The sequence below is a fragment of the Phalacrocorax carbo genome, chromosome 7 (genome assembly GCF_963921805.1).
Source record: "Phalacrocorax carbo chromosome 7, bPhaCar2.1, whole genome shotgun sequence".
In the NCBI taxonomy this organism is placed as follows: domain Eukaryota; kingdom Metazoa; phylum Chordata; class Aves; order Suliformes; family Phalacrocoracidae; genus Phalacrocorax; species Phalacrocorax carbo.
Genome location: NC_087519.1, coordinates 45,246,462 through 45,273,309, shown reverse-complemented (window position 1 = coordinate 45,273,309; position 26,848 = coordinate 45,246,462). Strand labels below are relative to the sequence as shown.

The 26,848-nt window shown below is 44.1% G+C and overlaps 2 protein-coding genes across 3 annotated transcripts in view; one reads left to right on the top strand and one right to left on the bottom strand.

Moving 5' to 3' along the window:
- MED12L (mediator complex subunit 12L) overlaps nucleotides 1-26,848 on the bottom strand; it is a 154,228-nt gene that overhangs the window by 60,457 nt on the left and 66,923 nt on the right. The gene's annotated exons all lie outside the window — the stretch shown is intronic.
- On the top strand, nucleotides 18,787-21,266 carry GPR87 (G protein-coupled receptor 87). Its single transcript, XM_009509415.2, has 2 exons — nucleotides 18,787-18,820; nucleotides 20,230-21,266. The coding sequence occupies exons 1-2, from the start codon at nucleotides 18,787-18,789 to the stop codon at nucleotides 21,264-21,266; spliced, it is 1,071 nt and encodes a 356-aa protein (XP_009507710.1).

Here is a 26,848-nt window from a genome sequence, read left to right as displayed (position 1 = left end):
ACCACAGGTAGAGAGTACCAGCAGCATGCCACAGAAAGCTGCTGTTCTGGGGTATCCAGATCTCTTTAGTGCAGTCAAGGCATTTATGTAATTCAGTGAAGTTTACGAGGATATTCAACACAACAGTCACCATTTTTCAAAATCTTTTTTTTTTTCCCAACTTAACTTGGAAAGGCTGGCTCTGACACGCGTGCCCCAGGAGCTCCTAAGAGAAACCTTTGCTTTTCATAGATTCGGTAGTTGTACAAGACAGAGCAAACACACGTAGCATTTCCAGCTTAGGTGTGCTTACTCTGGTCCATCACCACCATGAGGCAGCAGCAGGGCTTTTCCTTTCCACGTCCAAATGTTCATTTGCTCAGCTTGTCTATGCTCCAGACTAGAAGTAACAGACAACCTAGAAACTGGAAAACTGGCACCAGGCCTTAAACTTGTTCAGACAAATTAACCTTATTCCCGGCTCCTATGGTCCAGGATTCACACAAAAACTATTGACGCTTATTCTAAAGGTTGTTGGGTTCCCAAAAGGGGAACTACACGGCACTAGGCAGTCGCGTTTTGTAGGAAATCAATCTTATTTGGGTACACAAAGTCTTACATATGTTTCTTTGTATTTTTATTTTACTTGCATTTCAGAAAAAGGAAATATATTATACCTTTGTCTAATACACATACCATCTAGCCTTCCAGATTTTGTATCATACTGCCTCTCCTCAGGGCAACAGCAAGTTAATTCCTTAACACCTAAAGACAAAATCTGCACTTCATATGTGTCCCGACTCTTCAGCACAGCAATACATATCCCTCCACCAAAGCTCCTACAACTCCAAGTACTGAGAAAACTCTCATAACATACATTGATACTTCAATTAATTAGAAATGCAAAACAACAATTTGCATAATGAACAAGAGCTGGGAAGCCAAGTTGGGCAACAAAGATATTACCCATATGGCTACACACAAACACAGAGCCAGTAGGTTGCATGTGAAAACTAAAGGCACTAGAACAGACCTAAGTCTACAGGCAGGATCAGCCAGCCAAGATGTGTAACTTCAGGTTGCCTATCAACATAATGCGAGGAACTGGAGGATAGAGGAAAAAAAGAAACGAGCTTTTTAAAAGTCAGTTCTTAATTAGCTCCTTTCCTCCCTCTTTCCCTTTTAGTGAGAGTCATCAAAACTGTGATAGAAATAAACCACGTAAGGAAAGGGGACGTATCAAACTCCTCAAGACACTTCCACTGACAAAATACCTCCATCTTGCACATCTGAAAATATAATGCTGGAGAAATCATCCTAGTGTTGCAAGCTCTGACCATCCTATCATTTTCCTATGTTTTGTTTGTTTTCTTTTTTTAAAAAAGCCAGTCTCATATATTATCCAGGTGGCTAATCGGCTAATCTGCTTTAAAAATAACCCTGTAGTTCGTATTGCCAAATATGATAGTAAAGGAGTTTTAGAATGAAGCAATACAATAATTGTTGTAATAACGTTGTTCAGGCTCTTATGAAATCTGAGAATTGCTCTCTAATCACCAGAATACAAAAAGGGACATCCAACCTTTAAATAATGTGAACAATGGTAAAGTTATAGGTTAGCTTTCAGCTTTTCTTTACATCAGAGCTTCGCATTTCTTTCGTGCTGTTTTTATGACAAGCTCCATAGCATTTCCTTTTCATGTGGCAGCTAGTCCTGACTTGCTCCAGTCTGAGAACAGCCAAACAACAGGTCTCAATTAAAAGCCTACTAGGGGATGCTACAACAGTGGTTTCTAACCCATTTTTACTGATACACTGAAATACAGAGATTTTACAGAAAAGTTAATGTACTGTACCACATTCAAAAAACAAACAAAAAACCCCCATTCTCACGTAGATTTTATGGATCTATTTATTATTTGACCACTGTTAACACACCAACTTTGGTGTGTGTACCCCACAGAGTACCAACTATTCAACACTTGGGTCTCTGTGAGAAAATGAACCATATTTTTTAAACATTTCAGTTTTCATTTCTAATTTCTTCCCTTCTTCCTCACACATGTCCTGCAGCACTGTTTCTTAGACTCCAGCCTAAGACAACACCAGCATTAGAAGTGCCTGAAGAACCACAGCATAAGCAAAACCATAACGCACTGTCGTGCCATGTCTTGACTGAAGCCCACAGGACTGAGACCAGAGGAGCAGACATCTGCCAGCACCACCCCAGGGTCGGAACCATGCCCTGCACCAGGGATGCAGTACAGCACCTGCCTTGGGAGCGCGTGGTCTTGTGCAAAACACAAGTCAAGCGTGTAACGCTGCTGTTTGTGACCTATCTGCAAATCTGCTTCCAGGCCTCAGCTACAGCACTCAGACCTCCCGGGTCCCGAGCTGCTGCTCCCAGGCATCTGCTGTTCCTCGGAACAGACACAGGAGCTTATCATTCCCGCAGCTGAGGGGCATGATGTCAGGCAGTCTGTGCACAGAAACACTGGAAGCAAGACCAACACAGCATAAATGCTTTGTTCAGTGCCCAAGCTGTGAAGTCTCTGCTCTTCTATGCACTAGGAATTTTGGGTAGTCCAAACATCCCAGAGAAGGACCATGTATTACGAGATATCTCAAGGAAGAGAGAGGTGGATTTCTCCTGCAACTTCTGCAATGTTCCCCAGAAACATCAGAGGTCTTCTCTTCAAGAAACCTGAAAGACTACCTATGTGGTCTGCAACAAGCAGGTGTCTCCTATGGCATCTGGATGACTGCTCAGACATAGCTCTTGAGAGCCAGGTTTCTGAAAGATGGGAATTTTGAAGAGTCTAATCCCAATTTTCAAGAAGCCAGCATACGAACCAACCTTCACTCAACTCTCCCCTGTAAAGAGTCATCCAGGGACAGATGCAGCTTGACAGCACCGGGACTGTGAGCCCTGTTCACATCACTCATCTCCAGAACCCATGTGCCTGCTGGCAGCAAGTCACTTACAAGCTGGCCTGATCTCCAAGTGGCTCTTCGGAAGGATGCAGTATCTGAGGGGTGAATCGAATGGAATCAAATGGGAAACTGGCCTGAGGCATGAGGTGCAGATAATCCGTGCGCAGAACAACAGTCACAGGCCACGACACTACTCAGCTATACCTAGTATAGGACTACTTTGCACAATCAGGCCTCACAAGATACAGGCAGAAAATCACCACTAGTAATACCCACGGGAAAAGACTAAAAAGCCATCACCTTGTCAGAGCTAAGCTCACAGACCTCTAACACAGGCACTGACATTGCAACAAAGCCAAAGAACAGACCCTTTGGGCAATGGTTGTTTTACCAGTGATAACTGGAGAAGAGACCACAGTGGTGAAAAAGTGGTGCTAAGGTAAGAGGCAAAGCTGAATATAAATGGGTGTGACTCCAGCATCAAACATCTGGTATTGGGGAAGAGATCTGAGAAATCCCCAAAAGGGCAAAGAAACAAAGAAAGAGATTTAAATTAAAACCCCCAAATTCTCAAACGGAAGGAGATGAGGCCAACCCCGAAATCAGCACAGAATTTGCACAGCACCCTGTCCTCCGGTAAACCAGACTGTGCTGAAAGTCAACCAAAGAGCTCAAAGTACAGGGCCCATGCAGATAGTCTCATAGCTCTGGAGCCTCCCCACTCCTGCATAGCCACAGGAGAAAGGGCAAGTCAGTCAAACAGCCTTGTACACTCCCCAGAGGAAGAATGAGGTCTCCGCGTAATGGAGAGCAAAGAGTGATTTATAGAGATAGGACTGAAACACCGCAAAAGACATTTAATGCAGAGAAATCAAGCTGTTTGCATTGCTATGCAGTGAGCTGTGCTGTACCTGAGCTGCGCGAACTGATGATAGCACTTACCACTGTATCCCAGGGTGGCTCTCACTGCCCTCTCCATGGGATAACTTCTCAGCTTGAAAAAACAGCCTACAAGACCATCAGTCAGGTACATACTTCTGTCTTTCACAGGCTCCAATGACAGAACCAGATCACCATAACTAATGTTAGGAAAATGACTGAAAGCCACTGAGGAGGTTGGAAGGGACCATTAGTCTAGAAACAGGACAAGCAGTTTAGAGGGGAACAAACCACGAGCAGCTGCTAAACACTGGGGCACACGGGACAGATGAAAGCAGGTGAAATGGTGGCTGGCACACACTGTCCTATGTAGCCATGTGCAAGGTCTGAGAGAGGCAGACACTTCGTCAAGTCTCCTCTCCCTAACTGCAGAAAACCCCTTCTCCATCCTCAGGTGATGTGATGTGTGCATTCCAGCATGTGCATGAAACACGGACCACCACTTACCATCAAAATATCCAGCTCCTGAGATCAGTTTTGCAGCTTGTAGTAATAAAGCTAAAAACATGACAGAAATATAATGCATGTTCCTGCTGGCTTCATTTGCATTATCTGTTTTGCCTTGCAAAAGCTGGTCTTCAAAGACGAGCCGCGTCAGAAGTCTCCTACAATCAGGGACTGCACCTGATTCAAGGGAGAGGCCCCAAGGCAAGTGGGAATTTTACAGTTTGCCCATTAGCAGAAATGAGGAAATTAGCACAGGGCACCCCTGGACACATGGCCAGAGGAAGCTGTTCACCAGTACAGCAGGACCTGCTCCTGCTCCAGCTCCTCACAAGGATCCATGCAGCTGTCAAGGGCATCTTGCAGAAGGCTATCCTGTCTCAGCAGAGAGGGACTGGTGATTCAGTCCCTCAGATCTTTGAGGAAAAAAGAAAAAAAAAGTGTGTGGAGAAGTCCAGGCAGAACAGACAGAGCAGTCTGAGGAAAGTGACTTGGCAGCCATTGCTCTTGTAGCATTAAGATTATTTTTTCTTTCCTCCTGAAGATTTAATGAGGGAGATATAATTTTGCCTTTTTTTTTTTTTTTAAGAAGGGGGCAGAAATGGGAAATCAACCACTTCATTCTCTACTGACATGAAGCAAAATTTTGTCCTGATATAACTAGTGCCATGATTATTCCAATGCTGTTAAGGCACTAAATTATCTTACTCTAAATGTGTGTACACCCAGGATCCCTGACAGCAGGACTGCAAAAGTCAGTAGGCTCACAGTCAGAGTCTTAAAGAACACCATGACAGTAAAAAGTATGCAGTAAACAGTCTAGTCATTTTAGATGAAATATTTAGTTACAGACTTAACATTTTGCTTTCATCCTATATGCTATTTAGAAGACAGGATCTGTTGAAAGCACAACATTAAAGATGTCTAAATATAGTCAGATTAATAATTGACATGATAATCTCGATTAGCAGATATTTGCATCTATCCAGCACAAGATTTTTCAGTATCACATTAAATTCATATTTACCCTGCAGACAAAACTGTTTTAACTGAAAGGCACAGGCACGGTTGCAGAGGTTGCTGTAAAACACGACTTCAGACTGTCTGCAACGTCTCGCTGTGCAAAGACTGCTGCCTTTAACAGGCACTAACCCACCTCTCAGGTGAATCACTGTCTGCGTCCTGGGCGCCCGAGCTGCTCTGGAGCCAGGAAGTGAGCGGGAGCGCGCTGCTCATCTACCCTGGCATGTGAGTCATTCCCAGGAATGAGAAAGCCAGTTGCTCCAGTCGCTCCTGGCCAGGGGAATTTTGACTCTGATCAGGTATCGCAAAAAAAGCCATCGGAAGCAAAAAAACTTACTTCCAGATATGGTTTACTTAACTACCTTATCGCAACAAATACTCTCACGCCTACTGTAGTTTCAAGATGCATTTTGGAGGAGTCTAAGGCACTTTCGAGATGCAACTCAGAGACAAGCGGAAGGTGACAATGGTGACAGGTAAGTGATCTTTGAGCATCTGAAAAGCATTTGATAAGTTATTCTGTGATTCTTCTTGCTCTTAATCACCCTTAAGTGAAAAGAAATCAGGAATTAAGATGCAGCTGCTGAAAACCAGAGCTGGAACCATAAACTGAATATCAGATCAATTAAAAGTGTGAAAAGTTCTCAAAATATGGCAACTTTACTAACCTTTTATTCATTCATTAAATGTTACTCGTTATCTTTTTCCCAGTGGCAAAAAAAAATGGTTTTCTACTGATTATTCCTTCTAAGATATGAATCAAAGCGCAGGAGGGTTCATGGTTTCAATAACTTACTTCCTGACAGAGCTTAATTTATATCAAGTAAGATTCAGTAACTATAACATCTGAATTTGGTATAAAAGGTTTGTACTGTATTCCTTTTCACCTCTTTCAGTAAAAGAAAGCACACCTGAATTCTCTTAATTATATTATACAGAATAAAGGTTCTCTTCCTTCATACTTCACTCAGATCATGTTAAAACTTGTCAGGTTCACTGGAAAAACCACATAGCTCTGAACAAGCAGCTTACAAACTATACGGCTGATTAGCCTCAAAGTTTGGGAAATATATAAGGCACTTTCAAAAACCTATGTCATTTAAGGAGTATTTTAGATTGAGAAGGTTATTCTTATTACGAAGAACTGAAAGTAGCAGTGCAATTCAAGTTTTTGTATGTTAAAAAATTACTTGCCATTTGTGCATTATCGGCACTGTAGACATCTGCCCTCTCGTTATGTATGCTCAGCCTGGAAACTCTGGTAGCGTTTCACACTTTTTTCCATCTTTTTAAAGAAGATTCTGCAATCTTTTAAAAAGGGAAACCAGGAAACTCAGACAAGCATTCTGCTGATATCACTGATTGACTCCCAGAAGTACAGGCCCCGGATGACATGAAAGCCTCCAGCATTTCTCCTGTTACGAGCAGGGCACCTTACTCTGCGTAGGCAGCCAGCTCCCCTGCACCAGCCAGACCTTCTCCTCCTCCCAACTCTACTCTATGGGGAGGGGGAGCTGGCAGCACCTGGGGACAACCCTCTGGAGTCAAGGGTCAGCTCTTGCAGGAGGGAGAAGAGAGCAGGGGAGAGAGGCCAAAGGGCATGCAGGGACACCAGAAACCCCTGTTTGCTCTAGGGGTGTGTGAGAAAAAGAAGAAAATTTTCAACAGCACCAGCCGCCAGTTCCTCCTCCCTCCCCATGGAGGGCTGGTTGCCTTTCCCAGCTCAGCCCTGCTGTCTCACCCTTGGTTCCCCTCCCTAGCTGCCAGGGCCCCCGCAGGGCAGGGAGGGAACAGGGAGACCAGCTCACCCAGAACCTGCACCCCACAGCCCATCATGCACTAGCACGCACCCGTGCCGGGTGCTGGAGCACCAGAGTCCCCGGGTGCTGGGGTGTCAGGAGCCGCCTGGCCATGCAGATCATGGGAACACAGCTGAGCCAGGACGGCACCCAGGCAGGGCGGCCAGACAGGGAACGAGCGTCAGCAGGGAGGTGGCAAGCCACAATCCGGAGTTTGTCCGACGCCGAAGCAGCCTTTCAGCAGCTACATGCTCCTTCTCATCTGGGAAGCCTATTCCACTCACTGCACATAGCCTAAGATGAGATATAAAGGGGGAAGCTCCTTCTCCTCTTTTTAGAGCAAGTCACTTGCTCGCCTCTGCACAGCAAAGTTCAGAGAGACCTCCTCTTCAACCAAGTGAGAACCAGGAAAAGCCAGTCAAGACATCTGCAGTAAGGACGAGCATTAAACCTGAAGCGTGCAACATTCATTACAAGTTTGTAACCAAGTGAAAATGTGCCTGACACAAACCAAGAGCTACAGACCCACCACACTGTGGGTCAGCTAGCAGGGCTCTGAAAGAAAGCAGGCTGCAAGAGACACTAACCCCAGTGCTGCCATGAAAGCACTAGAGGAAGTCAGCAACATTAATTCCTATGTTTCAGTGGACTTAGCCCTTCCCAACATAAAAAATTACATTTAAAAGTACCCTCTTAAAAAACAAAAACACACCAAAAAACCCACAAAAAACCCTTGCACCCTCGATTATCAAAAGCAGGTTTCCACATCTGACCAACACTGAACCTCACGAGATACTACAATAACCACTACTTCTTGTTTTTCTTCTGATATGTCACCGACATTTTCCCAAGTGACAACTGATGATGAACAGTGTAAATCAGGCTTATATCACCTTCGCTGCAGCAGCAGCTTCTGCCATCATACAAGGAACAGCCAAGAGCTGGCAAAGCAGTTGGGCCAAAGGAAGAGCAGCAGCTCTCTGCATCCGGCACCCTGAAAACAACCCAGGATTTGCAGTTTGCCCGTTTCTGAGAACAGCAGAGAGAGTGGGGACTCTCCAGGCTGCTCATGGCTCATGAAAAATTGGGGTTGCACCAGGCTGAACTTCTGCCAGTCATAACCCAAAATCCCCATGATCTTTTCCTTCCTCTTTGAAATAGTGGTGTTGCTGCAAGTAGCTAACATGGTTAATTGTGTCACAGCAATACATACCAAAGCACAAAAAAGCTCAGCTGACAACAGCAGCTGAGGATTTTTGTGTCCTTTTGCAATGTGAATTAGAATTGCATATAAAAAAATTAATAGAAATTGTTTCAATGCAGAGTAAAACACCTAAAACTGAGACTGGAATTACTTAAAAGTTTAAAAGGCACTGTCTACATACACATACCAAAAATTTTTTTCCCCACAAGATATTTTTTTTCACAGTATCCCCTGTAGCATTTGAGAGTAATGACAGATGCACAATAGTCACAGCTACAATAGATGAAGGTGTAATGCGATCAACCACATACCTTCATTTTTTTCTTTGTGATCCAGGCAACACCTTGACTGTTTTTAAAGTTTCATTATAAGCTTTTTTAACTTAATGTTTTTCACTGCATAATACCAACAATCAAATCTAAAAGCTGATATTTTCAGCAAAATGCTCCAACAAAACTAGCATGACATCCAAGAGAGTCTTTGCCTTGCAGGCATGCTGCAGAGAGGGGGCCTCTCAAGAGGTCTCTGCTTCTCCCAGGTCAGAGCAAACCGGGGAGTGACTGCGCGGCACCGTGCTCCACCGCAGCACTGAGTGGAGCAGCCGGCTGCCTGCTCACCTGTACAGAAGCCAGCTCCCTCTGGAAGGAGCTCAAGACCACCCAAGCACCACATCCTGAAACTTAATAACCAGTTTTTGCTTTTTGCCCAAACTATTGTGTTTATACAACTTTTTAAATTTAAAAGACTATGACTTCAGGATAATAAAGCATACTGGATAAGTAAGGAACAGCCTATGGAATTGAAGGGTGATTATTTGACAAAGATTTCCATGCTGTCTCTTGTGCCAAGAACACACCCCACAAAAACATGAGCAGAACAGGAATGGAAAAGCTGGGGGAGAGGCTTGCAAAAAGATTAAAAGAGGGAAAAGTTGAAGTTACTGTGGAGAAATACATGTAACTGTGAACCTGCCTTTGGCCTCCACCTTAGAGGGCAAGACTAGAAATGTGACCCGTTAAAACTGTGTCTTCCAAGCAGCAGCAGAACTGTAATCCAGTGGGATGGAAAGGGGACGAAGTTTGCAAACAACACCAAACTGGGAGGAATGGCTGATACCCCAGAGGGCTGTGCTGCCATCCAGAGGGACCTCAACAGGCTGGAAAAATGCACTGACTGGAACCTCACGCAGTTGAGCAAGAAGTGCAAAGTCTCGCCCCTACGGAGGAACAGCCCCCTGCACCAGGACATGCTGGGGTGCCAGCTGGAAAGTAGCTCCGCAGGGAAAGACCTGGTGGACAAATTGAACATGAGCCAGCAGCCTGCCCTGGCAGAAAAGCAGGCCAACAGCCTCCCAGGCTGCATCAGGCAAAATTGCCAGCAGGTCGAAGGAGGTGATCCTTCCTCCTGGCTCAGCACTGCAAGGCCACACCTACAGTGCTGGGTCCAGCTCTGGGCTCCCCAGTACAAGAGAGACATGGACATACTGAGCCCAGCGCAGTGCCACAAAGACAACTAACTTACTGGAGCCTCTGACATACCTGTGGGGCTGACAGAGCTGGTACTGTTCAGCCTGGAGAAGCGGAGGCTCAGGGGGATCTCTTCAGTGTGTACAAATACCTGAAGGGAGGGTGCAAAGAAGACAGAGCCAGGCTCTTCTCATTGGTGCCCAGCGACAGGACAGGAAGCAGTGGGCATGAACTGAAACACAGGAGGCTCTGTCTGAGCACAGGGGGTTTTTGGTGGTAGTGGTGTTTTGGGTTTTTATTCGGTTCGTTGGGCTTTTTTGGGGGGCGGTTTCTTTGTTTGTTTGTTTGGGTATTTTTGGTTTGTGTTGTTGAGGTTTGGTTGTTGTTGTTGGGTTTGGTTTTTTAAAATTTACTGTGAGGGTGGTCATGCCCTGGAGAATGTTTCCCAGAGAGGTTGTGGAGTCTCCATCCTTGGAGATACTCACCCACCGGCCCGGACAAGGTCCTGGTCAGCCAGCTGCAGCTGATGCTGCTCTGAGCAGGGAGCTGGAGCTGATGAGCAACTGCAAAAGACAATGTCAGGAAGGAGCTGAAAAGACTGCAGGTGGAGGCTAACCAGGCAGCAGTGAGTGGGTGGTGGTGCTGGGCAGCCAGGACTTTGGGGCTGTCACTTACACCTAACCCTGTTGGGAGCGCTGTGCGTGGAATTTGCATCTTGCATGGTATATTCTTAATAGGTGTTTAAAGAAAGCAACTCTATAGGGTTACAATAGAGCTTCCACTATCAGCAGGTTTTGTGCAACCAGAAACAACTCTCAGCATCTTCTAGAAAGAAGCAAAGGAAACACTCCAGAGTTAATCCTTTCCTCCTGTCTAATTAGAGGTTGCCATACTGAGAAAACATTAATTATCCCAACTCTGCCAACCATTGCACTGTGCTTTATTCTTTTTTTTTTTTAAAAAAAAAAAAGGCAAGCAATTGCAACACATAGCTCCTCTTCCACCAACAACGGCCGTTTACCTGCTGCCCAAAGGGATACCATTTCTGTTGGCAGTTCTCTCCTAACTCTTCATGTAAAAGCAACTGCAGCCGAAAGGAGATGTACTTTAACACTATACTTCATAATACACTACTTTAGAAATGGCAGTTGCAGTGCTGGCCCCTTGTACAGAAAAGACCAGCCCGCAAACAGCCCAGTGCTGCAGTCAGCCTGTGAAAAGCAAAGCACAATACACAAGATCAGGACCTGCAATAAATGCGTGACAGTAGTTTCTGTTCTTTGGTCATGAAAAATGCACCTGCTTGTCATTAATGCAACAAAGATGAATTCATGCATCTTTATGTTCTGCAAGTAAGTTTAAAAAATAAGTCTAACAGTAACAATTTACAACATTTACTAACCTCTGCACAGAAAATCTGATTCAAAGTAAGTAATATTACTCCATGAGCTTTTAATGAGGAACAGTTCAGAAGACAGAAAAAAGAAAGAACTTGATAGTTCAGGCAGCATCCCCAAAAGTTCTCATGTCAGAGCTATCCCACATAAGGGAAAGTAAGGGTTCATAAGCATTCACTTGAAACAAGAAAAAAATTAATGGCTACTTTTGGACAAAATATTCCAGAAGTGACTTTGAGAAAATTAGATCTGTCCAAATAATTTTATTTTTTTCAAGTGAGGAAATCGTGTTATCTTAAGGGCATATTCCCCAAAAACTAAGAATTTTGCATGTTTAACAGTATTATTTAATGTTTACTGCAGCATTCTGCTACACCCAGTTCTGTCACTCCCACAACTGTAAAACAACTGAGTTACAGGTGCAAGGTGAGATTTCAGGCAATATGTACAGTAAAGCATGCGTAGAGACTGATGTAGAAAGCTTAAATGAGCACATTTAGCTGGTTACTCCGATGCAGGATAAATCTATCACAGGCACCGGAAATATGCATGGTACTTTCAGCTGTCATATACAAAGGACCAGGAAAGACTAAACCCCAAATTTCAGTAAGTGACTGCATGCAGGAAGCTCTATAGGTTACAGGAACAGCGTACAGATAATTTTTCTCAGAGACACCTCTTGGGCTAAATGACCGTGGGGAAGGAAGTCTCCGTTAGCAGTGTGTCTCAATGCGGATGTGGAGGGACTGCTTCTCCCACACGCGTACTGACACAGATGTCAGCTCAGTGTTCGGCAGAGGCTTCCATAGGGAGGTATGCTCTCTAACCACTGGCGTCACGTGCCTTCTGTTGAAGGCAAATGGATAGGATAGGGCAGGGACAGGATAGGGTCCTGGAGACAATAGAAGCTGCTCCACCAGCTGAAGGCAGATGGAAGCAAGCTGCACTACAGCTTGCCTGGGGCCAGGACACTGTGCTGTTCAGAGATGCATGCGGGAAAAGTTAGGCTGGAATTGAGGGGGAAGTTCAAGGAGGAACCTGAAAACCAAGAAGGGGGTTTTGTACTAGATACTGAAGCAGACAAGAAGTCTGAGCAGACACAGTGGTTCCTGTTTCTGGATATGACTAAGCAGACAAGCACCATAAGCCGCAGCCAAAGGCAGTTATACCCTAGTTCTTATTTTTCAGCCTCTCCACAATTCAGTCAGTTAAGCATGGCAGCATTACCGCACTAAATGGAACTAGCACATACTGTCTGCACATCCCTCTGCCACCACGCTCCTAGGAAGGTGGACAGCGGGAGCTGAGGGCACAAAGCCCCATGGAGGACTATTTTCACCCTCTCCCCAGCCACCCCACATTGAAGCAGTTCCCAGTTTGAAGCAGCCAACACGTGCCAGCTGGCTGAGTCAGACATACAGGGTGGTGGATACCACCATTTAGCTGAGCCAGCCTTTGGTAGGCACGCAGGAGCAGACACTCCAGGTCTCTACCACTGAAGCAGAGCATGGCTGAGGTGAGGGCACCCCTGGAGCTCCTCACCCCACTCCAGTCAGAGCCAGCAACAGCAGGCTGCAGGGCCGTACCCAGTCAGGAGGTATCTCCCAGGATGGAGATCCAGAGCCTCCATGGGCAACCTGTACTCATGCTTGACCACCCGCACAGTAAAAAAAAAAAAAACATTTTCTTGTGCTCAGATGTAATTTCCTGAGTCTCAGTTTGTGCCCACTGCCTCCTGTCCAGCCAGGGGGCACCACTGAAAAGAGCGAGCCATGCTTCCTCCCACCAGGTACTCATGCAGACTGCAGGAGCCCCCGGGCCTTCCCCGGCCCAGGCTGAAACACCTCAAGTCTCCCAGCCCCTCTGCAGACGAAAGACACCATACTTGGTATATGACTATATCTCAACACAAGCGGCTGTGGCCCTAGAGTGGACAGGAGTCTCTGACTAATGCAAACCCTGGCATTAACGCTAGTTCTTGTCACCATTCATGCTTTACCAACAGCATAGCACCTCTTAGCACAACTGGTACATAAGCACAGTTCTGAGGATGGGGATGTGACAGCCAGAAAAATGCAAAAACAAAAAAGAAAGTGTACAAAGTGCAAGAGTAAGAGGCACATACCCACTTGCTGTAGGTACAAATTCCAACAGGAATATCAAGTTATTCCACTATGCGTTAACAGTACATTAACATACACTTTTACCAAAAGGAGATGGACAATTTTTAACAGAGGCCTCCGAGGAAGGGAAAGCTTGCAGTGTCCTAGTTATTGGGATTGGGCTCTCTTTTAGTGAGCAAAGAAAAGCACTAAGGAAGATAAATAGTTGGAAGCAGGGAAAAATAGAACACTAAGGCTTGCTCAGGTGATGCAGTACAGGAGTATTTTCCCCCCCTAAATCTCTACAGTTAACTCAGTGATTTGGTTCTGATAGGCAACAGAAAAGAACATAATTGCAGCCAGCCAACAGCAATTTTAATAAACTGCCTCACATTTCTATTGTTTACATTAGTTCTGTCATTTACCAAACTTTATGGTGATGAATGCATATTGACTGGCAAGAAGCCACATATCAAAAAGTTATGTGCTCAAATAAAAAAACATAACTTAAAACTCTGCAGCCCTATGACCTAGAATATCTAGCCTAGTTTACAAGGAGAATTTTCTGATTTTTAAAAAGCTGTAAATAAGAAGAAAAAAGAACAATTAGATTTGAGGATATAGAATTTCTTTAAACAGTGAGGCAACTTAAAGCCTTAATTAGAAAAACTATACAGTCATTCCCTACCCATATGACACTGAAGTCTGCCATGCAGCCTATTACTTAATTTCTCATCTGAGGTTATATCAGTCATGCATATAAACCAGTCTATCAACATTAGCAGTAAAAGATTACCTCATCTGTGAAACAGTAGGTACTTAACTTATATTTAATGCAGTTGACAGCCTTTAGGGGAATGATAGAAAAAAAAAAAAACACCGACCAAGTGCATAAAAAGTATTCTGGTTTAAAAAGATGCTTGAATAAAGGAGCAGCTTCTAGTGCATCTTCAAAACCATCCAAGCAGACTATATGCATATGGAAGAACGAGACAGCTGGTTAGGATGAAATTGGTCAGAAGTGTCCAGAGAAATGTACAAGGAATGGAAATCCAACGTTGCCCAGCACAGAAATACCATAGTCAAACAAGTAAAAAAGCCATCAGAGTACATGATCAGTGAACAGTCATAAAATATCTTAAAATATTCTTTAAAGAGAAGACAATCTTCATCTCCCATTCCGCAAGAGCATATGGAAAAGGGTGAATTCTCCACATGGGGTAACTTTCTTCCTACTCCTAGAGTCTGCAATATTGTGGTCTTTATCAGAAAAAAAGGAAGCTTCTGCAGTACAGGGATACATCTGATTTGACTCCAACGAGCCTTGCTCACCCACCCTAGCATGTAAATAATGGAGCCAGACTACTCCAAGTGCTCTGTCTAGCAGAGTTAGGTAGGAACTCCAAAAGAGTTAGTCAGGAAACTATGGAAACACCATTGGACTGGTGAGTCTAAGCAGGATCATCTCTGTGTATCCTAAAATGTTGTCACACGACCAGCGCTGTGCAGCAGGGACCATCCTGCCTGCACTTCTCTGATGCTCTGCACAAACCTGTTTGTTTGAGACTTTAAAGCTTCAAACTACAGCAGCATAAGGGAAAGTCTTTAGCACATAACTAGGGCAGCCCGTAGGTGTTGTCTCTAACCTCCACCCCATGCATGCACAAAGCCTCTCTGATGAGCTCAGCTGTGCCAGCAAGGCAGGACACAAAACACTGCTCATGTACTTTAGCTGTCACAGTTAACATTTGTGAAGAGTTTGCTGCTTTCTTTTTCCAACCCATGCTTTGTTGGAATATTTTTTTGAACATGTTTTAACATTAAAAACATCAGGAATAAGATGACAGAGAGATATCCATTCAGAGGGTTGATCCAAATTGGTCTGCAGGAACAACGAGCAAGGTCCCAGTATGGCTTCCAGGTGACCTGTATTTCCCTGGGCAACTAACAGTGTGGCTATATATTCACTGGCCAGGAAGATGCATGTGGCAGGGATCCCCCATGGTCAGTACTCTGGGCAGTCATCAGCAATCCCATATGGGATTCGCTAAGAGTAAGCAGTGCTGACTTGAAAAGCAGAGAGATGGGATACTGCTGCTCCTGCCACCTGTGCAGCACCTTCCCGTGCTGCATCTGGAAGGGACAACAAAGCACAACCACGGAGCAGCCAGGCTACTTCAGCAAGCACAGGTTTTGCATAGGCTAGTGAGATAAGCAGACCACACCTGAGCAGAGTTACAGGGCAAGCAGGGAGCAGTGATGATACTATCAAACCCCAAGAGGCACAGGTGAGCCCATCAGAGACTGGGGACTCTTTAACACATTCCCTGGGGCAGTAAGAAACATGCCTGCCCAAGGAGAGCCTTCTGTGACAGTGATTTAGCCATTTCTGGTCCAAGTGATTGCAGTACATCTTCTACAGTAGTTTTCAGCTATAAAACAACTGGGTAAATCCCAAGACTCAGACTAACAGCCCAGTTATTCAAGTAACAGTACCCAACAAACAAAACACTACCTACAAGGAGGAAATAAACTGGATTTTGATCCACACTGAATTGGGGGTTGAGAGTCTTAAGGATGTTGTGGATGGCCCATCTCTGCTGACAGTAAAGCACAGGATGCAGACGGAAATGTGAACAGTGCAAGCTAGAGGGAGAGGCCAGAGGACAGCTTGGCAGAGATCCCCAGCAGCATAGGAGCTTTCTCACCAGTGTCAGAAAACATCCATCAGTTTTCTGATGTAAAAGAACAGACAGAACCTTTGGAGAGCATAGGTGCTGTCTGTATGTGAAGAGGCATTCACAGGTACTACCTAGTGCTAGATTTTTGCAGCTTCTTAGTGACAACACCCACCTAAAAGGATTGATGTGGAGGTGGAAAAAGGCAGGGGACTTTTTTGACAGGATTTAGAGCAAATCCCTTTGGGACCTGGAGTAACTGACAGTACACAAAAAGTCCGTTTAGGACAGATCTGATCACCAGCTCCATCAAACCCTTCAGCATTTCCCAGGGTGACAGCATGGGAACACAGGAGTCCACAGTCTCACTGCCTCGAATCTCAGGCAACACAACCGATGCTTAACTAACTTCTCTGGACTAAGGATCTGGGAGAGCCCTTGTCTGAAGAGCCTGAGAGCAGGTGGCTTTCCAGGGACCAGGACCAGGAATTCCACAGACTTAAAAGGAATTCTGAAAAGCAGGGAAATAAGCATCTTATTTTCATAAGAAGATAGATATGCATCTTTTAATAAAATCACATATTCTTTTGATCTCGGTGCCTCCTGGGCAAAAAAGGATAGCTGCAGATTATAAACAAGAGCAAAAAAGCAACAGGTTACTGCTTCTCAGACCAAAAGAAAATGAAATATCTAAAATACTCCAACAATCTCATTATGAACCCCAATTATTATTATAGCAAACAATGCCAGACAAGAAGCCAAAAAGACAAAAAGCTTAAAATATTGGAATTAAAATTTTTACTGACATTTTAAAATTTAATGTTTTTACTGCCATCTAGTGACAATTCAACGCAGTTCACGACACAGTGATGACCACATAAACCACGTGTAGATCTGCAAAAGGGCTTCAGTAATTTCATTGACTATCCAGTCCCTTATGAGAGGCAGTCAGATCCAGCATAATTGCTGAGATCTGAACTATTTTGCTCGTTTTCCTATCAAAACTTGTAACCAGAAAGTGAAGCATGGAAAAATCAATGCATTTGCATACTGCAAGAGTAAAGCAATCATCTGGAATGTAGTCTTACAAATTGGTATTGTCAAAATTTCTTTGAACAACATCAAAACGTTATAATGCCATCATAGCATAAATTAGATTCTGCAGTTTCTCAGTATTCCCTGTAGGATGGCTTCATAATACTCATTCACTTCATCCAAAAACATGAGAAAGGAACAGGAACTTATAGTTTCCACCCCGATTTGATGGATACATTACAAAAAGTTATACACACATCTCTCATAAATACATATGAAGCTTTTTTACTTCAAGAAGTGAGAGATGAAAAACTTTTTTAAAAAAAACCAAAAACCAACCCAAACATGCTCAGGCATCCGTCACTGAAACATCCAAGATTGCAGATAAAGAAACAGGACATCCAAGCAAGAGATGTCAGGAATAAGGTCAAGGGCCTTTACCAAGGAGTAAGAAACCAGCGGTAGTGGCAGATCATAACAAAGGCATAAAGCCATTCAACCACCATGCTTTGGTAGTTAGGAGACAAACTTTACCTACTGCAGTAACTGGGATGGTATGTTTGCAAATACTCGTACACTAACCTATTTTAAGAGCTGAGAAGGGTGGCGTAGAAATACCTGCCTAGATAGTATCAAATCTAATACCAATTTAAGGAAAGAACATTCTTGGCCAGGCTGCTAGAGCTACTTGTCACAGTCCAGGTTTCTGCAAAGATTTAGTCCAAACTTTTGAAAGAAATAAGAAAATCGGGTTTTAAAAAGTTAAATTCCAACATATTTTTACAGAACTTAACAAACTTGAAATTAAGTTTGCTGGAACAAAAAATGCAGTATCATGTAGCTAAGGACAATAAAAAAGCCTGCTACACACTAGCATGGATCCCTGTAAAGCACCACAAAGAGAGAAAGCATGTCAGAGCTGAACCCAGCACAGCCATTTGCCACCTTCCTGGTGCAGACATAAGGAGGAACTGAGGAAGTGAGATTCCCAGAAAATGTTATAGGAGGTGTTTCAGTGATGGTAAGGAACTCAGCAACCAGGAAACAAGCTTTTCTTAAGCCTTATTTGTAAAACACTGCACAATATTTGTCAATGGGATTCAAGGAAGATTATCTTAACTGGATCAGATACAGAGAAGGGCTGGTACCTTCAAGTCTTGCAGAAACACATGAAGGCTTGCTTAACCACAGTAAATGAAGTCTCAGTACAGTGAGAAACATCCCTCTATAAACAGAGGGCTAAGTACCAGAGATGGAGATGGGTTCTTTAAATGAAAGGCACTGGTACAAGAATATACGAGACCGAAAGTGGCCATGGAGACATTCAGGCTGGAAATTAGGATAATGTTGCTAAATATTATGGCAATAAAGCTCCAGCATGGTTTTGTTAGTGAGGTGGAGAAAGGGAAGCAGTTTTTAACAGTGAAACTGATAGTCTTAGAAAAACTAACAGGGCAAGATTGCCTGCAACGATGCAGCGGATGCCCAGCTGTAAACGAAGCTGTAAATTAAGACCTCGATAGCAGAACAGCTGTGCAGTATCCCAAGATCAGCCATCAGCACACCTCAGCCCTTTCCTTGGGAAATCTGGAGGATGCTCATTTCCCAAAACTCCTCTCCCAGCTGGGGAGAGAAAGCTGTGGTCTTCTGTTTTGCTTTGGTTTTAATTCCTATTTATGTTCCCCAGAATGTAAAGCTGGCACAGCCCATGCCGCATCCTGGATCTACGGCTGCCAGTGGGACTCCTGAAAAGCATTTCAGCTGAAAACCTACAGCAACATAAATGATGGGGTACAATTTGTCTTATGGAAAACTGCCAGGTAAGATAATGTTGGAAATTTAAGTGATTGAGAAGTGTTTATTGTATTACTATCAGCTCCCACCAACGTTTTAAAGAAATAAGTAATTTCAGAAAAGGCTGTCTAAATACTGCCAAGTGCTGCCCCCATGGGTGTCAGTCCTGGTTTACCACACCAGCCAAGTTCAGAGTATAAACAATATGAAATCAAATGCGCTATATTTTTATGAGACAATTTATAAGTTTGAAGTTTTTTCACAAACATTTACACAAGAAATCTTAAAATACTGGGAGACTGTGATTTTTAAATACATTTAAGTTGAGTTTTAAATTAGCATTTTAATAGGCCCAAAGAGTCTCTCCAGAGTCCTGTCTCTTGATAAACAGATCATCTCTCCTCACAAATCACATTCTGTCAAGACAGCCAAGAGCTGACACCCCGTAATTTTGATTAATAGTTCGTTCCAAACATGCTGGCATGCAGCTGCATTTGCCCCCACCCCTACACAAGACCAGCAACAGGCCGTGCAGACCTCGGCTGCAGGGAGTGCCCGGCTCTGCTTGGATGGTGGGGCAATTAAGGGAACTCAAAGCTTTCTCACATTTCACATTTCACTGGTTCTCTCTACAGAGAACTTCCAGGCTATTTACCACCTTCAAATACTGCAAAAATATTAACTTGCACAAGCCCCCTCTGCTGTAAGGCTGGCCAGGCCCTGCTGCTCCCCCCGCCCCAGCATTGCTCCAGCCTGCGCCCACCTTACCCTGGCTCACCTCTGCTCGGGCAGCCAGTGCCAACCAGAGACCCCAAAAACAGGCGTGACGGCCATGTCTGTGGAGCACGTCCCAGCAGGCACTGCCCCGTGCCACAGAGAGGGAGGATGCCACCGGCATCCCAAGACCAGGTGGCAGGGACCGGCCCCACACACACCACACAGCACCCAACCCAGCCCTCGCCTAACGGGTCCTTCCACAGCCCAAACTCAAAGTGTCTTCAGCAACACGAGGGCTGCGCTGCTGCCCATCGCCATGCAGCATTCACACCGCCAAGCTGGGCTTTCTGGTCTCTTCACCCGCAGGGCGGCAGCAAGGGCTGGCAGGGAGTTCGTGAGTAGTATGGGAAGCTCGCGAATATACACACACTCATGTCCTGCATTTTTTTTCCTGTCAAACTACTTGCAGAAGCACCTTTACATTTCAGCAGGAGGCAGAGATGTGCTCAGAGGCTAGCAAGCCACATACATGTTTATTCTGATACGTGCAATACTTAAGAGCACTGTTTTAAACTCAGGTTTTCCAGGCTGGTTAATCTGAGCAGCCTCTGGAACTGACCAGAGATAGGACGTTTTCTAGAGGACAGTTCTAAAATGGCCCCATTTGTAAAACACTGCAAACATACTTTAAACTTCTTGTTTTCCCTCATTCCCACAGATTATTCTCTGAGCCAAGACAACAGTACCTCACCCAACTCCACAGCAGGCTTACTCGGGAACTCCACACACAACGAATTCACCACCATCGTCTTGCCCGTGCTTTACCTCATCATTTTCCTGGCAAGCATCTTGCTGAATGGCCTAGCAGTGTGGATTTTTTTCCACATCAGAAATAAAACAAGTTTTATATTTTACCTCAAAAACATCGTGGTTGCAGACCTTCTCATGACACTGACATTCCCATTCAAGATAATCCAGGACTCACAGCTGGGACCATGGCACTTCAACTCTTTCCTGTGCCGATACACCACGGTTCTGTTTTACGCAAACATGTACACCACGATTGTGTTCCTCGGACTTATCAGCATCGACCGCTACCTGAAAGTAGTGAAGCCTTTCGGAGACTCCAGGATGTACAGCATCACCTTCACCAAGATCTTATCTGCCTGCGTTTGGGTTGTAATGGCTTTTCTAGCTTTACCAAATCTGATTCTTACAAATGGCTACCCAACAAAAAAAACCATAGACGACTGCATAAAGCTGAAGTCCCCCTTGGGAGTCAAGTGGCACACAGCTGTCATTTACATCAACACCTGCATGTTTGTAGTGGTGCTGATAGTACTGATAGGATGTTATATTGCGATATCTAGGTACATTTATAAATCAAGCAAACAATTTATTAGCTCATCAAGCAGAAAGCGAAAGCATAATCAAAGCATAAGGGTTGTTGTGGCTGTATTTTTCACTTGCTTTCTACCATATCATTTGTGCAGAATACCCTTTACTTTTAGCCATCTAGATAAAATTTTGGATGACTCTGCACATAAAATCTTGTATTATTGTAAGGAAATGACACTGTTCCTATCTGCATGTAATGTCTGTCTGGATCCAATTATTTACTTTTTCATGTGTAGATCATTCTCACGAAGGCTGTTCAGAAAATCAAATATGCGAACCAGGAGCGAGAGTATTAGATCACTTCAGAGCGTTAGAAGATCAGAAGTGCGCATATACCATGAATACACCGATGTCTGAAATCACCCACGCAGAGACTTTTTTGCTAATTTGTGAGAATATTTGTACATCATGTAAATAAAACGTATCTTTGAGTATCTGACCATGGAAGTTCATTAAGAAACGTGCAGACACGTACAGCTTTTCTGTTTCAGCATACCTAACATCCATTTCAAACATCAAAAGCTTAAATCTGCACAGAGAGCAGGTTCACTTAGAGGGGTTTTGGGGGTTGTTTTGGTTCATTAGTTGGGTTTTTCAAGGCCAACAGAAGCTCAGAAAGCAACCTGTAGCTCCAGGAGGCTGCAGCTGAGATGGACAAGCTCTGGCCTCAGAGCAGGATCCAAAAAGGCGAGCCAACAGTTCCCTAGGCTTCACGTTTGCTATACAGCCTTTGTTTCTGCCCGTTTTTACCTGTCCAGCTGAAGAGCTCTGCCATAAGAGGACAGCACATTTCACACCACCTACTGCTGAGCTAACACGGGGGCCGCACGGGCATGTGGTCACAGGACCAGCTGCAGTGTCACCCCCTGCACCACGGCACAGCCCCACCAGGGTCTGGTGGGTGGCCACTGAGGGCTATGTGGCAGGTGAAGGAGAGGGGAGGAGGTGGCACACGCTCCTGCAGAGACCCTTGGTGCGCCCGCAGGCAGGCAGCTGCTGGGGCAGGACAGCCGCGGGGCTCATCTGCAGAAGCAGCATTTCGCTGCTGGCTGAAAGTGTCTCGGCTTTTCCTCTCATGTGTTTGTGGTGCTAGCAGCACCACCTAGTCCACAGATCAAACCTACCAGGCCACCACTCACCCCTTTCAAAATAACAAACATAAATTCAAACACAATTCTAGTTTAAGAAAAAAAAGGAAAGAAAGTAAAAGACCAGTAAAATTGCTTTTAATTCCCATTTATCTCACTCTAAATGAGGAAACAACACAAAATGTCCCTTGACAGACTCACATGTGACAATACTGAGCAACCAACATCAAGATGAAAATTCAGTTTCCTTGCACCTTCTATACTTGCTTAATACAACAGGAACAAGACTTAAAGCATTAGGAATTTTTTGTTCAAAATTATTTACAACTTTGGCTGCTTTCAACTCTTGGAAACAATAATTGTGTGCGATAAGCAGGTGAAATTCATTTTTGGGGGGCAGTTCAAGCAGCACCTTCAGGGTATTATTCTACACTGTGGTACATGCAACCAGAGTAGAGGAAATATTAAAGATGAGCATCCAAAATCAAGGGCAGAAGAAAGGAATAATAAAAGATCAACACAGCAGCTCCTGCATGAGAAAGTGTTGACTAACAACTACATTATTTGTAAGACAAAACCAAGTTCTGGAGAGTACCCACCACTGCTAATATTGACTGGGACACCTCAAGTCATTTCAGTGAGATGCTGGCAGGCTTTGTACCACACGAGCAGTTGACAGCACTCCAAATTTGTTTATAACAAGGGCAGAAGAAACGAAAACCACTTCTCACAACCACTTGTGCGAACACTTCCAAGCTGGCTTTGCACCAGCTCATCCTGGTGGCGCAGGGCAGGCGGCCGGGCTGGCTGGGGCACCCACATCAACAGGGCAGTGAGGCCACAACAGGGTCCAAGGCTGCTCCAGCAGCTCCTCTACCCCAGGACGTGCTGTGGGGACCTCTCAGAGTAAGGCAGAGACAGAAAGACAAGTTCCTCCTCCTTTGACAGCTGCACTCTACAGAGGAGGCCATCTCCCACCAAATGGCATGGCCACATGCCCCAGGTGCCTCCCATGCTCCCCAGGCAGCTCAGAGCAGCTTGGCCAGGGACCCCAGCCGAGAAGGCAGGGACAGGGAGAGCACAGGCTCCCCAGGGACGAAAACCACTTGTCACAACCACTTGGGCAAACACTCCCAAGCTGGTTTTGCACCAGCTCATCCTGGCAGCGCAGGGCAGGCAGCCAGTCTGGCTGGGACATCCAGCCAGGATTTGCAGAGGGTGGGGAGGCAGGGAGCTATCCCCCAGGAGTGTGAATTCAGTCACCTTTAGCCAGCAGAGATCACCCTGAATTCACAGCATTGAAAGAACAGCCTGGGCACGCGATTCACCTGCCGAGCAGAGCACGGGCGACCCCAGGTGCACACATGGCACTGCACAGTCCCGACACCTCCTCCCCTCGGCTCTGCAACCTCCCCAGCCATCCTCAGTGTGACTGCAGAAATCAGCAGGAATGAGAGAGATATTTGGCCACTCAAGGCTACAAGGATGTGTTTGTATTTAATCCTGTAAACGGAACAGTGTTTACATGAATCATTTTGACCTGTACTTCACTGGGGATTAAATCAGATTTGTTTACAGTAAAAATGGCTCATTAAAAAAAATAAACAGCTAACTTTAAAAAAAGGAGATTTTAAGGAGCTGATGGGTGTTTTGAGCTATTAATTTTTGTACGCAATTGAACAAACAGGAGATGGCAACAGTCCATCATCAAGTGCCTTAGTCATATAAGGACTTTCCTTTTAACACAGGAAAAAAAAGGTTTGAGGAGAAAATCCTGAAAATGCAGCATTCAGATAATAAGATAAAAATACTGCATGAGAACACCTTTGATGCAGTTTTCTACTGAAACAAGGGTTCTTGTTTTTCTTTTTTTTTTTTTTTTTTCCACAACACTCTTCATTTAGTTTTAGATTCTGGTTTATAAACAATGAAAGAAAGTTAAAGTGTAAGTATTATAATATTCGGATCATATATTCAGATGAATGCAAGTATTATAAAACTACTTACATTGTTCGGGGTGGACTGTTTCTGGAAAGGAAGACAGGATATTTTGGATATTTATGCTACTTTAAATGAAAATATTTTAAATGGCTAAAATACTACAGAATAAACTCTGTTTTCCAATCAGCTCTGCAGAAAAATAAGTTCACACACAACCCCAAATACTAGTTCTGGGATGAAATTTGAAATTTTTTACTCTTAAGGGTCTATGCACATACAGAACCACATTAAAAGAACCATTTTTGGGACTTGGTTGCATAAATTCTCATAAACACCAAATTAAATGGAACAGCATACTGGGTTGTTTTTGTGAAATTGTAATATTTAGGACTGCAAACTCAGTTATGTACACACAGACATTAATAACCAAAGACTTTCTTACTAGGTCTTATATGGTTAAAGAAAGACAAGAGCAACTGCACCCAGGGCAATGCCCTTCAAAGAATGGCTTAAAGATACCCTTTCAGGGGATCAAAGAGATAAAGCAGCCAGTAGTTTCTGGAAAGTGTGGTCCCACAAGGGATCAGTGGGGCATCCATACAAAATCCGACGCCAGGAAGGGAAGACGCAGCCACGCACTCCCAGCACGCGGGCCAGCCAGGGTGAGTCTCTGCTCTGAAGCCTGATGACTTGCATGTATACAACACTTCACTGTAAGATCACCCCCAAAACAAGTTTACTTTATCTTGACAGGATGTATCTGTGGTGATCTATTATCACTGTTTTATACATCCACTTACATATACAACAGTTCTTTGAAGATGCTGTTTGTAAAATCTTTTCCCAGGGCTACAAATGAATTATAAAACAATACCCTAGTCCCCAAATACCAGATAACTATATTTAATTTGTCTGGATTTGACATGGAATTCTGGTCCTTAAAGTTCTTCTGGAAAGAAAAAGGTACAAGAAAGTTGGTAGGAAAATTCTTAGGCCCTGATCTATTGCTGTCATTTCAAAGAACCAGATCAGGACAGAAACATAGGTACATGTTAGGTTGTGCAGTCTGAGACTCCCGTTTTTTATAGGTTGATATACATGAAAAATGGTTTTCCAAGTAGAAGTACAACAGCAGATCAGACCCAAGAATGCAAGGAGCACACAATTCGTGAACATTTGTGATTTTTTTCATTTAGGAAGCTTTGCATTATGCTGTAATTGAGTAGTCCAGCCAGAACTCTCCATGCTATGGGGTTATTATGGAAGAAACTGTTATTTGAACTTAGGGACAGCTACAGACCACTACCCGTGCAAGATTTTTGTCACTACGTATATTATGCTCTTTACTTTCGAGGCTTCTCTACCAATAAACTTTAGCTACACCTAAGCTTTCCACCAGTGCAGCTTCCTAGGCATCTTAAAAAAGAAACCAGAACCTCAAAAGTTCTAAAAATCTATCTTTGTATTGATGCACACCAGAATCTCACAAATTAAGCAATCATAATTGCGTAACTAGCACAACCAGGATTGGGCTTATTCAATTGTGCGTCAGCCCCATTCCTCAGCTCTCCCCACTGGACCCTGTGCCACCCTGTAAGGCAAAATGTTTGCATTGTGAGTGATAGTGGTGCCATCTGAATACAGCCAAAGACCTGATGACTAAGTTTCAGGCAGATCCTTGCAAGGAAGGCCTCACTGAACAATGATGCACAGACATCTACCGGGGCGGGGGTGGGGGAGTCCTGAATCCAGAAGTCCTGCAATCCTGCAATATTTTTCTAATTAGCATGCCTTCTAGTAGGATTATTCTATAAAAACATTTATCTTGTTCATCCTGCTTTTATCAATTCACAGAGCTTGGCCACAGATATAATACAATCTATGTGTTTTTACATTTAGTAGGGTTGGAAGCACTAACTACTTCATTAGAAGGTTTTCATAACAAGGCACAGACCCATAAGAAGGTTATTAGTCAGAGATATTGCTTATATATGGCAATGGTTTGGTGGAGTAAGGTCCTTCTTTTAGAAAAACACAACTCTCAACCCGTCAGCCACATTCCTGTTATCAAAGGCTTCAGAGTTGACACTCCATCTTGCGCTTCGGTCATCAGACACATGAAGGACCAAATCACCACCACTGCCAGCCCTTTCAGTCACCAGATATGCTCTGATACACCGTCAGTTTCTCTCACCTCTGTCTATGAATCTGTATTCTCCAGTCCTGATACAGAAGTCCATCACCAGGACCATAAAAGAGGTTTCCTTTCACAGGCACTGAGCTCAGACAGAAAGTTAAAATTATTTTCTTAATGAAACCATAGCTAGACCAGCAGAAGTGAATTTTAGGGGAAGAAAAAACTTGTATGGCTAAAGGTAAAACATATTATCCATTTGCTCTTAAGCCACCAAAAGTTTACGATATACACCAGGGGTCTTCTGGCAATCATGCTCACTGCTTGCTTTCCAGCCCTTTGAAAGTAGCAGCTGTATCTTTAGATCCTGAAATATTAGATTTGGCTGGCATTTTGGAACAATATCCATGTTTGCATAACAAAGCAAGCCTTCAGTTTGCCCTACTGTCTAGAGTCATTCCAAAGGGGTGAAACTGTCCAGAGAGTTGAGAGGTCCTACCCGCCCTTTAAGCTCTTAATCCTCTGTGCTGGACAACTGCTTACTTCCCTCTGAAGCATGCAAAAAATTATTTGTGCTGTAACGTCTAATCCATCACAGAATGGCAGCTTACACTTGAAAACATTGCATTTCTCCGTCTTTTGGGGCTTCAAATACTCATGGAGAGCTGCACACATCAATCTTTTAATGGAGGCAGCATTATGAGTGATGCTTATTCCTCCTATTTATTCCCCATGCTGTGTGCGCTGGTGTACTTAGTTCTAGTTTAACAATTCTA